The sequence below is a fragment of the Rhea pennata genome, chromosome 2 (genome assembly GCF_028389875.1).
Source record: "Rhea pennata isolate bPtePen1 chromosome 2, bPtePen1.pri, whole genome shotgun sequence".
NCBI lineage: Eukaryota > Metazoa > Chordata > Aves > Rheiformes > Rheidae > Rhea > Rhea pennata.
The window spans coordinates 99,882,966-99,895,735 of record NC_084664.1 but is presented as its reverse complement, the minus strand read 5'-3'; the positions used below and the strand labels follow the sequence as shown (position 1 = coordinate 99,895,735).

Genomic DNA, 12,770 nt, shown 5'->3' with positions numbered 1-12,770 from the left:
TAGACAATCTCCAGAGATCAACCTTACTGATTCTATGATTCTATGGTGATTATTATCTTCATACCCTCAGTTTACAAATCAGTGGTCGTTTTACCCTGGCTGCTCTTAATTGCTGAAGCAGAATGAGGATTTGTAGATCGTTAGATATAAAAGAAAGTAAGTTCTATGCTGACTATCACAACCAGGGATCAGAACAGGTTAAAAGCCTGTTGCCTTTTGCTTTTCCAGCTGTTAGGTTTTGTACCAACTTTAATGTAGATTGGAGTTTTCTGTAGCTACACAGTCAAAATATCCTAAAGTTATGCCCAGAATGTCCTTTTGATATGATGTACAGTAGCTTAGTCCATCAAATAACTGCTATTTGCTGACTCAGGATTGAGACAATCTCTGAAGTAAGTCAGAAGTGTGCTTCCTGCAGAGTAAAAGGATTTCATAAGTGAAATAAACCTTGGCAGTGTGTTTGTACTCGTTATAACTTTAGGTGGGTGCTGGAGCATGTGGCAAAGAAAAGATTTTTCTAGAAGGAGATGAAGTATTCTGGTTAGAATTTGGGATTTGTTGACATTATAGCACTTCTGTTACTCTAGCATCATTGGCCCAGCTTCTGAGTAAAGTCACAAGCTATGTTAGTAGGAAGAGCTGTTTTGCTACTAGGTCTAGACCATTTCTTTAACTGTCAGAAACCAAGCTGGCAAAAATGTTTCTTGGTCATCCTAGCTGTAGTATAACCAGGAGTTATACTGATTGAACTTTGAAGTTTTTATGTCTCCTAACTGATGCATTGTTGTCAGAGAGTTGCATTTTCATTATACCAGAGTCTCTCTCCATATCTTGGGCTTTTATTGTCGGTTGGTGGATGGTGGTTTCTTGAGGGGGTGGGGAGGAGGATGTGGAGGAAATGCGTGTTGTCCAAAAACTAACTGAGAATTCCCTAACTTTTTTGGTATGTGAAGAAATTATTTTGGGTAGTGGAGATGTTTATCCATTCAGTAAAGAAGTGGACCAATAATTGAGCTGCAGCTCTATAGATGCATGTCACAGAAAGCATGCTGTGTTTCAAGGAGATTCAAGACTGTCTGCCAACACAATAAAGACAATGCTGAGGCCCTGGTGAAGCAGGCTAACCACTCTAATGGTCTATTAAGCAACTACATTTGCCCAGCTGGTGAATTGTTTAGGAGTCTCACATTTTTAATTTTGCCATTTATAAAAAGACCTAAATAAACCCAAACAAACCTGGATCCTCATTACATGTTCAAAAATCTGTGATTTATTTTTATCTACATTACAAAGTGGGCTCTAATTTTTTATATGAAATATAACAGCCTTAGACATAGGAGTTACTGAGATGCACTGTTTTGCTAAAGCATCATAATCAAGAAAGGTTTACATGGAGAAGGATGGTTACAGAGCAGTATTCCCCAAAGTTGCCTTTGCTTTATATATTCATTGGTGCCTTTTCACTGCCTCTTTTCAGTTTTCACTTTGCTTTTCCCCTCAATTTCACTTTTATCCTCAATAAGAAACTGAGAAAAGTTACCTACTGTCAAAGTGTAAGCTACTTTCCTGATGCATTTTGATAACCAGTGAAGAAGGCATGTTAAGCAGGTTGATGAAGGGAGAAATGCAGTTTTGTATGTTAATCCTGATTGTGTTGTTCCAAGAATTTCAGGATATACTTGGTGCTAAGTTAATTGAGTTTAACAGTTGTGATCTGCCCTGTATCTTGAAAAAAAAGACTACCAAACAAATGGAGCTGAAGATGAGAGATTGGCAATTTTCCCCAGGCCACAATGGAAAATTCTATATGAGCTGGAAATAAAGCAGATATTCAAGTTCCCATGGTTTGCCTTAATCACAAACCTATCCAACTAGGCCTGTTTCTTGAGCATCACCACCTCCTTATCTGAAACTTTTAATGTCTTAATTGCTTTCATGTTATCTTTCTAATTAGACTGACTGGAAGACAGAAGACCAGCTGAAAGGATTGTTAGGAGCATTGCAGTAGATACCCTTACAGAGAAGGCCTGTTCTGTATACTATCTTAGTGTTGGCACCTTGTTAGGATATGAGAAAAGATGAAAGAATTTGTATGTATACTAATTGTGCATGTGTATATGGACCAGACTGTTCAGTTTTTCCACTCTTACCTGAAAGGTTTTATGTGTATATGGTATAGTCACTCATAGGCTACAAAGTGGCAGCAAGCCAGTTGTAGATCTTTTATTATTAATGCAAAGTTATTTACCTTTGCTTTCCCCCCTACCCCCACCTCTCCTTTTAGCTTGGCGATATAAAGCTCCTCAGCAAGTTGTATTTGTTGAAAAGTTGACAAAACTTGTTGTAAGCCAGCTGCCCAACTTCTGGAAGCTCTGGATTTCTTATGTGAATGGAAGCTTATTCAGTGAGGTATGTTTTTTTTCATATAAATCACCTCTGTATAGCACAACTCCATAATAATGATGTTTGAAGTATTGTATTTCACTGGAAAAAGTGGCTGGACTTTTTTTGATCAGAGGCTTATAAAACAATTTGTAAACCCTTAGACATTTGAGAGCAGCTAACTTGGGGTTATTGCAATGTTGTCTAGTAACCTGTCTGGCAATACTGACATTTAGAAGTGAATTCTTAATTTTATTTTTAAAAGAACAAAATCATGCACTGAATTTATTTAGAATTCTGCCAGTGATCTGTGTGTTCCACAGGCTGCAATTAAAATCTGTGTAATTTCTTTCTTCTTACTCATTGCTGGCCTACTACCCTGGCTTAGTGATCTGAAGAAATAACAAACTGCATGAAGGGTAGAGATATGTAAGAGATAATATTTATTTATTTATTTATTTATTAAAAAAAATATTTAATTTTTTGGGGAAAGAATCTTCATTTCTTGAGCTTTAAGAATTTGAAAGTGAAGATAAGTTCAGCCCCAAAGTTGCAAAATGACAAAGGCCCAGGGTGGTGCACGCAGACACACTCTAGACAGGCAAATCTGAAAGTAAAACAGATAGTCACCTGTGCTTCTAGTCCTTCTTGTTCAGAAGATCTGATTTTCACAAATTCTGCATAGAAGTAGAAAGTATTAAAAAGCCAAATTTAATGATTCATACCACCATGTGGAATGATGTGGAAAAAAAACACGATTTAAATGTGAGGAAGGGTGTGGCAGCTGTCCATTCCATCAGCAGATTTAAAGGCATTAGTTAACGTACAGTCTGCATAGCTATCATTGAATATTCTTGCTGACTGAAGGTTGGGGGTCATTGTACATCCTATAGAACTGTGAAGACACGGTCTATAAGGAGAAGTAATATTAATTGAGATAGAAAATAAGCAAGCTTTTGGGCACACACATTCTTCAGATCAGCTTCTATTTGGAACCTAAAAGATTATGCACCTAAATCCTCTCTGTTTAGTTGTAGCTGTGTCACTTATCTGTTAAGATATTCTTTAATTTGGCATCCTTACTGTAGCCAGCTGTGCTTACATCCTTAAGTCATCAGAGCTGCACCATCCCACCAGACAGTTATCCTTAAAGCAAAGCTACAGCCGTAACTAACTGCTACTGTTCGCAGCTTTCATAGAAAATAAAACAAATTAACTTTAAGGAAGGAAACTTAGGAGCTTATTTTGTCATTTTCCGTGTCCTCTGGCTAACTAACAAATTAATTTTTATGCTATCATTCTATTTATTGCTGCTGTCTGTAAATCAATATAATGTTTTCATTTAATGATACTGATAAGTACTATAACCCTGTATATGTTGAATGCAATATATACTTATAGCCTCAGTGAATAGATTCTGTTAATTATCCTCATTTTGCAAATGATAAAATTGAAAGATACAACATTTATAGATAACATCCAGTGAAGCAAGTAGAATCAAGAATACAACTTGGTACTGTTGATTTTCTCATCATTTGTTTCATAAGGGAAATAACAGCCTTGATGTCTGCTAACCATTCTACTGGAAGTAAAACTTTACAAATTCATCTCTATGTTACTGTGATTTTTTTTTTATCTCTGCAACTACAGTGAAAAAGAAAGCAGTTTGTAGAGAAACTGAAAAAACATTTTGAAATGTAAACAAAGTGGAGAAGTTCTGCTTGTGAACATGAGTCCAAGTGCAAAACAGAGCGATCTTATGTAAAGTCTGATCAAAACATTGTTTCCATATAAAAAAGTAGGAGGTGATTTTCCTGTTAGTCTCTAAGATACATGTACTCTACTTCTGTTGGGCTAGAGTCTGAGGTTTGAAGAAGTTCACCCACAGCTACTTGATTTCTTCTGTTCCTTTCGTCCCTATGGAAGACCAAGCCAAAATCTTGGGAAAGGAAGGAAGGGCTGTGCCCTTAGGTCCTTTCAAGTGCTCTGCATTCCACAAGTCAACTGAGAAAGCGTGGGAGGAGGGGGTGGCGTAAGCTAGAAAACCTCTTTAAAAGTATCTAAGAATTTCTGTCATAGCATCTTATTCAAGACACAAGGTTTATATGTATTTCTGTAGGAAACCATACAGATTTTCGTTGTCCCTGAAGAAATTTGTTTTAATGTTTTTCTTGCTGTTTGTTAGCATTCTGGAAGCAGAACAATTGCTACTGTTTTGTGGGACAAGTCCTGTGAAAATGACTTAGAGGGCCAGTTCAGTTAACTTCAAATGTCTTGAGGACTAGAATAAAAAAAATGCAGAAAGAAAATCCCCAGTTATAAATAATAAGCTGTATTTATTTTTTCTTGTTCAGGTTCTAGGGGGTTTTGTTTTCTGAGGGTTTTCTTTTTACTTCTGAAAGGTTAGCTATATGCCTTAAATACTGTCAGTTAAAGATTTACGTGATATTTCCAACAGTTTAAAAAGTTTAGTTCTTTGAATCACTCTAGGTGAAGCAGCATATGTGAATAGTAACCGTTGGTCTTACCACAAAATAGTTTTGGTCTGTCTGTGCAGGAAAGGTTTAAGATTGGTCTTCAGTGAAACCACTAAAAAAAAAAAAAAAATATATATATATATATATCAAAGATCTCTGTACTTTTTGTTGTTCTTTAATCCAACTATAAGACAGTGTGAATTTTAAGTTGCTACCTTAGGTTTAAAGGAATATAAGCTTTTTTATTTTCTTATGGCATTAAAAGAGAGAAGTAGGTATTAGATGTAGCAGTAATTTTTGAGCATTGTTCTCCTTGCCTGAAACTATGCTATTCAGAGCTCTAAACCAAAACAGTTCCGTTGCTCTGTATTTTCCAAAACTGTTACGCGGTTGTCCTTTTAATTTTTTTCTCTAATTTATGCTCACTAGAAATTATTAATTTACCTTAAAAACCAAAATGTTTTATCTGAATAGGGAGTTGGAAAAATATAGCATTTAGTTAATGACTTGAAAATATTGGAATTTGGAACAGGTTGCCCAGAGAGGCTGTGAAGTCTCCTTCTCTGGAGGTACTCAAAACCTGCCTGGATGCAACCCTGTCTAACATGTTCTAGGTGACCCTACTTGAGCAGGGAGGTTGAACTAGATGATCTCCAGAGGTCCCTTCCAACCTCAACCTTTCTGTGATTCTGTGATGTACTGGTTCTCTTTGAGGAAAATATATAGTATAACTATAGTTATGCTATTGCACTGCTTGTCCAGTAGATGTTGCTCTACATACATAAAATTAGGAGATACTTTAACTATAAGATTTTATGTCTGCACATAACCCAGTATTTTAAATAACTTTTTCGGTATAATTTGCTTTGTGTTCTCAGTAGACTCCACAAAAGGTTAGAACTACAAACAGGAAGACTATTAGTCAAACCATGTTTTTCTTCAACTGTAACTGTCTTATGCAAAGTTTACTCACGTTCCTCAGTTTTCAAAAATGAGAACTGTCTATCAAGATGCTGATCAGTTTGCAGTCTCTTTTACAGTTAATTGAATTATTTGAAGAGAATTTTCAGCAAAATACTGTTCCTTAAAAAAACAAACAACTCTCCCACGTACATTTTGTAACACCAGATTGCCCTCATTCCAAGGCATCTTTCACCTTACATCAGTGTCCTTCTCCAGGCAGCTTCCATGCTGACAACATAATAGTTTCTTCATACAAACTTGATGCACAATTGAATAATAAAGTTTAGATCTTATTAACATTCTAATGAGAATATTTTGACATCATGAATTTCCTACTATTTTGACTGCTGTTATGCTTTTCTCTGTCTTAAATGGATGTTGTTCCTCGGCATTAACATTAGCAGACTGACCTGCTATATGTAAAGTTTGTTGATGTATATTGTCTTTGCTTATTGAAATGTCAGGAGTTAGTTTTTGTAAGTACATCACAAAGTGAGTGATCAGTTTTCACTTCTTCACTTTGAAACCCCTTTTTCAGAATTATTTTCAACGGTGGTTATGAGATACTTACACTTTTCAATTTTCTCATTTTCACAAGACTGCTGAAAAATCTGGCCAAATGGAAAGATCGAAGAAAAATGCTAGGCAAAGACAAAATGATTTCAAGGTAAGTTGTGGGGGAAAAACTTGGCTTTCTTTTAATAGTCCTTCACAGAAAGATTTCCAATTTGAAGATCAAATTTCTTAAATTGTCTGTTTCGTGCTGGATACTCCCAGTTTCGGTCTTTTCTCAAAAATATTTTTCAATGCTGCCGTGAAAAAGCCACGGCCTTCTCTAAATGGTAGCTCTCCTGCACAGTCAATTCTATGCCCTTAAACCTCCTTCTCCCCTATTCTCTGTCATGTGGAGCCCCATCTGTTGTGTACAGCAAGTACACAGTTGATCAAGCATATTCATACAGCTCTTACTTGATTTTTCCCCCTTATTCTGTTGCAGAAAATGATTCAGGAAGTGATGTACTCATTGGTAAAACTTATCCGTGGAGCTTTGCTTCCATTTAGCCTCAGAGAAGGAGAATCAAGACAGTATGGTGGCTGGGAGATGAAATCTGAACTTTCTGGCCAGTGGTTAACACATGTCATCCAGACTGTGAGGTAAATGACACGGTTTATCTGCAATATGGTACTATTCCTGGAATGTGTATACTTTAAGTCAAATTGTCTGTCTTACTGCATCAAAAAACCTGATAGTAAGAATGTTAATGCTTTCAAAAGTAGGATCAGAAAAATAGCTTATGGTAGATTTAGGATTCTGTGTGCAACTTTAATTCACAATGTCTCATGTTGTATCCTTACGACATAAAGATCTTTTTTTTCAGAACCTCTCAGGAAAGAATTTGAATAAATGATTTGCCTGGCACTGCATAGACACATCGTGAGAGGCGATTAGATTCTTTAGGGTAGAATTTGGTAGTCAGCTTTGCAATTGTCTGCTTCATTTCCTACACATGCTCCCATCTCTGCAATAGTGTTATTCTTGAATCATAATTTAGCTTACAGTTTCATAGTTTAGTTTACAGCTGTGTTATATAAGGTGATACTCCTGTTTATAATGTCATTCTGCTTTAATTACGTAATTTTATTCATAAACTTAGCAATACGTACATGATTGATTACAAAATATCTTAGTAAATGTACAGAATTGGCTTCCATTTGTCTATCGAGAATATAAACATTGTCAATATCTTTCAAAAATTTGTATAATAACAGTAATACCTGGATATGATGCAGCACTTCTAATCTGCAAGTTTGAAAGCAGATAACAAGCAAAGCACAGAGAGGAAAGAGAAAGGAGTATAATTATGTACAGATAATTCTGATTGCAGGTAGAGCTGGCAGTGATACCTGTTAAGTCTGCCTAACATTCTTCTGAACATTTAATTGAACATCAACCATTCAGAGAAAAAATTTCAATGTGAAGGTTCTTACTCTGGCTGAGTTTTACGGAAACCCTGCAGTTAAAAGGGAATGGACTTGTCATCTGTTGAAAAGCTGTAAGAGGGAGGGGGAAAAGGCTTTGATATCAGTATTACTCTTTTATGAAAAACAATCCAATTTCACTCAGATTACAAAATTCTAAAATTTGCTGCTCGCACAGGTGTAATGTTGGCTTGGGGGTTTAACCAACAGATGCTTTGAATGTTAGTTCTGCTCTAGAATCCTGCCATCCAAGGCATGAACCAGTTGCAGGTGATAGGATATATAAAGGTTATTTTCCAGAGGTTCTCCACTGCTTTGATTACAAATACCAGAAGTGAGAGCTGGGGAGCTTCTCTCTTCCTTGTACTTTCTTTTCCTACCTCACGTTGTTACTGATACCTCTGCTGGCACTTTACAGGAATGAGCTATAAATGCGAAGTAGTCAAAAGTAGAGAACAGAGGCAATCTGGGAAGGAGGCACTGAAGACCATGGTAGGGTACAGGCCAGTGATGGTGAGGTCTGCAGGTAATAGAGCTCTCCTTTTCAAGCCCCAGGGTTCTTTGACAAGCTAATAATCTGTGGCTCCCACTGTCAAAGAAGGTGGACTTTTCTCATGAGTCATCTACATGTTGCACAAAAAGCTGTTTTTGGAAAAGTTATGTAATAGCTTAGGTCTTATTGCTGTAACTTCCAACATATACACATTATGAAGCATGTGACAGTATTTTAGCGTTTTCAGTTGTCTCACAGATTAGTATTTTCTGCTTTCGTTCAAGCATGCTAAACTTTACAAAATCAGATAACAAAAAATTGGAATTAGGGCTATGCAATATTGATTTCTCTGCTTGTATGTATGTATCACACAGCTTTAAGCAGGGTTACACTTTCACTAGTAACCCACTGTCATTGTGCAATATGGATAGATGCTAGAGGATAAGTTAAAGTAATAATATGGAATAAGGTCAAGATGTTATTTGCAAGGCTTCCCTATTATTGTAGGGATAGAAAGGCATGTATTTGGTAGGGCAAGTGATATGAGAAAAGGAAAGTCTGAGGGTTGTGACAGCTGAGTGCTGCCTCGGGAAAAAAATAACTCTAAGTACAGAACTTTTGTGCAGTCTAAAGTCAAACTTCTCACAGATGGCTGCTGCTTACATTCTGTGTTTCTTGGCTGACTGAGATAATGCAGATTTATATAATCTACTAATTCAATAGTTATGCTGAGCAGACAGCAGTTGGGATCAGAATAACATTTTTTGAAGTTACAACATTGCAGAGTTGAAATGCAGTTAGGTGGGTTTTTTGATGGTTTATGCCCAACACCAAGTGTAAAGAACTAGAACCTGCAGGTGTATGATCAGAAACATTTCTACTCCTGTTCTTTGGCAATTTCTAGTATATATACCTTGCTTGTGTTAGCAGCAGAAGAAACAGCAAAGGCTGTATTTGAATATCCTTGCTTACATATTCAAGTTTTAGATAAAAGCAGTAAACTTCGCTTTGTACCTCTACCTAAAGGCTGGGCACAACTGCAACCTTTTAGTTAAAAGCTCAAATGCTCCTTGTAAGCAGTGACTGTGTTACTATTTCTGCATGAAAAATAGAAAAGAATATTTCCATCCTCTCCTACAACAGTTGATGACTGGAGTCCGGTCAAAATTGGGAGCGAAACAGTGAATGAATTCACTACTCATTCTGCAGGTGATGCAGGAGCTGTATTTCCTTTTAGCTGCTTAACTTGGTATACATTTGTAATCTGATGTACCTCCGCATCACTATTTATTGCAGCTTGATGACTGTTACTGTACTAGTGCAAGTAAACAATACCTTGAAATCCCATTGTATAGGCCTAGGATTTGATCTAGACACTTATGTAAATATAGCAAAAAAAACCCTGCCTCCACTCCCAAGGGCTTGTTCTTAGATCGTAAGAAAGTAGATGGATGCCAGGCGGGTTGGTGGGTAATGGGAAAAGTTGACATGTTTCTATGGTAACATTATCATAATGTTACAGGAAAAAACCCAATGTATTTGCTTGTTTTCAGCATCTCAATTAAACAAATAAATTATCTTCTCTTATTGAGATAACAAGTTTTCAAAGGCTTACTGCTGATGCAGCTACTATATTCACGTGCACAGAAGACTTACAAACAAATAAAAACTCCTAAACCTTATGAAGTTTTATAAGTTTAAAAATCCTGTGTATCTACAGTTCAGCTTCATTTTATTTCCTTTTCAGGCTTAGTTCTGAGTCACTTACTGCCCTTGAGATACCCAATGACATGCTTCAAATCATCCAGGATCTTATTTTGGACCTTCGTGTGCGTTGCATTATAGTGACCTTACAACACACAGCTGAAGGTAATAAAAGGTTGCAAGTCTCTGTGTTTACTATTCTGACAGCATTGTGTATTATGAGTCTTGTCTTTTCCCTTAATCTGATGCATATGGTAGTTAGATCTGTCTCCTCTGGTTTGAGACAATTTTAAAATGCAGGTGATTTATCTCTTGATGCAGCTTTGCCATATTGGAAACATTTTCTTTTCTGACTTCTTCTGTAAAATGAAAAAAAACACAAAAAATTTCATATAATATTTTAGTTGTGGCTTTCCCAGGGCCTTTTACTAATGATTTTGTCCCTGAGCTTCCTATTGTTTCACAGCTTTTGCCATAAATATTTATCTTTTCAAGGTCAATAGCACATTCACTTAATCTAATGCAACCTTGTGTGCAACACAGGCTATATTTTCATTTATTTTATTAAATTTTATTTTCCCCTAAAGCTTGAGTTTGAATGAAATAAATCTTCCAGAAATAAACACGTGTCTAAAATCAGGGCAGAATAGTCCACTAATTCACCTGGTTTTGGGGTTTCCCTCCTTCTCCCGCTAAAGCTAGTTACCCTGACCATTAAAAGACTTTGCCTTTTTTTTTTTTTTTCGTATTTGCATGTCTGCTGATTAAATTTCCAGCTATTCTTTTTTTTTTTTTTTTTTTTTTTTTTTTTTTTTGCTGGAGCCAGTACTTTCATTAGCCAGTGTTTCATTATATACCACAATCAGGTGTCATTCTACTCTTCCTTTTGATATGTCCCAAGGAAGTATTCTTTTCCAGGCTGCAACCTACTTCTGTGTACTATTCTTCACTTTCCTCAGTTTTTAGTGTGCTATAAAAGTATCTTTTACGTTGTCCAGTATCTATTTCATTACTAACACCTACAAAGACTTACCTTCTTTTACTCCCTTTTATACATGCAACATTAGCTAGAGCTCTGGTGTGTAATTGTAATGAAGCCCTAAGTCAGGAAGCCTGTTGCCTTTGTAGTTCTGCCTAACTTTGGTTAAGGTTAAGGTTAAGGTTCTGTTAGGTACTCTGTACCTTAGGTTTCTAGTAAAGCAAGCTTACCAATGTCAACATGAATGATTCTCCATTTGGTGTGGATGTCTTTACTCATACTTTTCTTTCTTGAATCCAAAAAGATCAGAGTCCTTTATGTGCTGATATTTTTTGGCTGGATAATGAATCTCTCTCTCAACTGACCAATAATTCCAGCCTTCCTTAACTGCTTCTTCCATCTCCTGTCAGTGAAGCAGTACTGTGTGTTGACCACATCAGTCAGGAGAAAAGAAAAGATGCATGCCTATGTGGTGATTCTCACTTAATGTTCTTGCATTTATTTGCAGCTCTCTTCTTTTGTTTTTTACCAACTAAAGGAAAATTGCATAAGATTAAAGTGTTTAGTTTTTTTTTTTTCCTTTTCTGGACAGGACTGTATGAACTGGGTTCTTGGAGAAACTGTTACTTTTAGGGAAGCAGTATAAGAACAGTTAATGGATATTTTCATGGAGCTACCTAAATGGATTGCAGATAAAATAACCTGTAATATATTAGTCAGAAAGACTCCTTCTGGGCTTGAATCTCTCTCTACAGCCTCTCTGAAATGAGCTGCATAGACTGCTGATACAAAGTTCAGTCTCATCTCTTAGTGCATATTGTAAGTTGGTAGAGGCATTCGGATCAGTTGCAATTTTTAATAGAGCACTCTACCATTAGCTGCTTAAATAGGACACATCTGCCCACACACTGGGTTTTGTTGTCTTATGATAAACACTGTATACTCATGCTGGCGCTGAGAAGCTATCTACGTTCTTTCCGTCTCGAGTATGATCACTGGTCATAAAGGTCATGAAAGCCAAATTATGTGAATGCTAGATTAGGCAGGGGGTTTACATGAATGTATTTGACTGGAATTTGGTGAACAGTGACATATGAGAAGAAAATGTAGTATGTTTCTTTTGTGTTAATTCAGAGAAGGAGGAATGGCGGCAAAAGCATTTAAAGGCTGACCAGCGTAATCCAAAGCCTTACAAAAATATCAGCTGAGTAAAAGGTTTACTAAATAGGAAAATAAGCAGAGGAATTGTTCCATGCAACCCCTTTAATGCATTTTATCCTCGCTAACACTGTACTTTCTTGGGATGTAGAATTGCAGGATATTGCACCTTACCTAAGCTATTCTTAATTTAGATAATTGAAGTGTGAAGAGCAGTGAAAATATCTTTCAGCATGCATTAGTTAGCCTCCTTTCTTGGCCTTAGGGGAGAGATGATAATTCATGTGAATTCTTTCATATTTAAAAGGAAATTTCAAGAAATACATACAGTTCTGATGAGAAATGTGTGTATGATAAACTGTCAAAGCGCCTGTGAACTATGCACAGTTCATCACAGTTCTGTTGAGAAGCTGATTAAGCCAAAACAAGTGGTGCTGCAAAGTAAGTATGTCCACAGAGGAACTTGGTTAAAGAGCATGAGTTCTGAATTCACCTCCTCTCTTAACTCCAGCTAGCTTCAGTGTTTAGGTAAACCTATAGAAGTTGCCACTTTTTGTAGAGTGGTAGAGTGCTTGCTGCATATGCTGTTATACCATGACAGTGGCTTTTTAAATATGATTAAATAAATAAAGCT

At 36.5% G+C, this 12,770-nt stretch overlaps 1 protein-coding gene across 1 annotated transcript in view; it reads left to right on the top strand.

Moving 5' to 3' along the window:
* Positions 1–12,770, top strand: part of EXOC2 (exocyst complex component 2) — a 137,424-nt gene that overhangs the window by 68,854 nt on the left and 55,800 nt on the right. Inside the window, 4 exon segments of the mRNA XM_062570039.1 lie at positions 2,285–2,409; positions 6,421–6,489; positions 6,820–6,977; positions 10,043–10,164. Coding sequence (XP_062426023.1) covers positions 2,285–2,409; positions 6,421–6,489; positions 6,820–6,977; positions 10,043–10,164 — 474 coding nt within the window.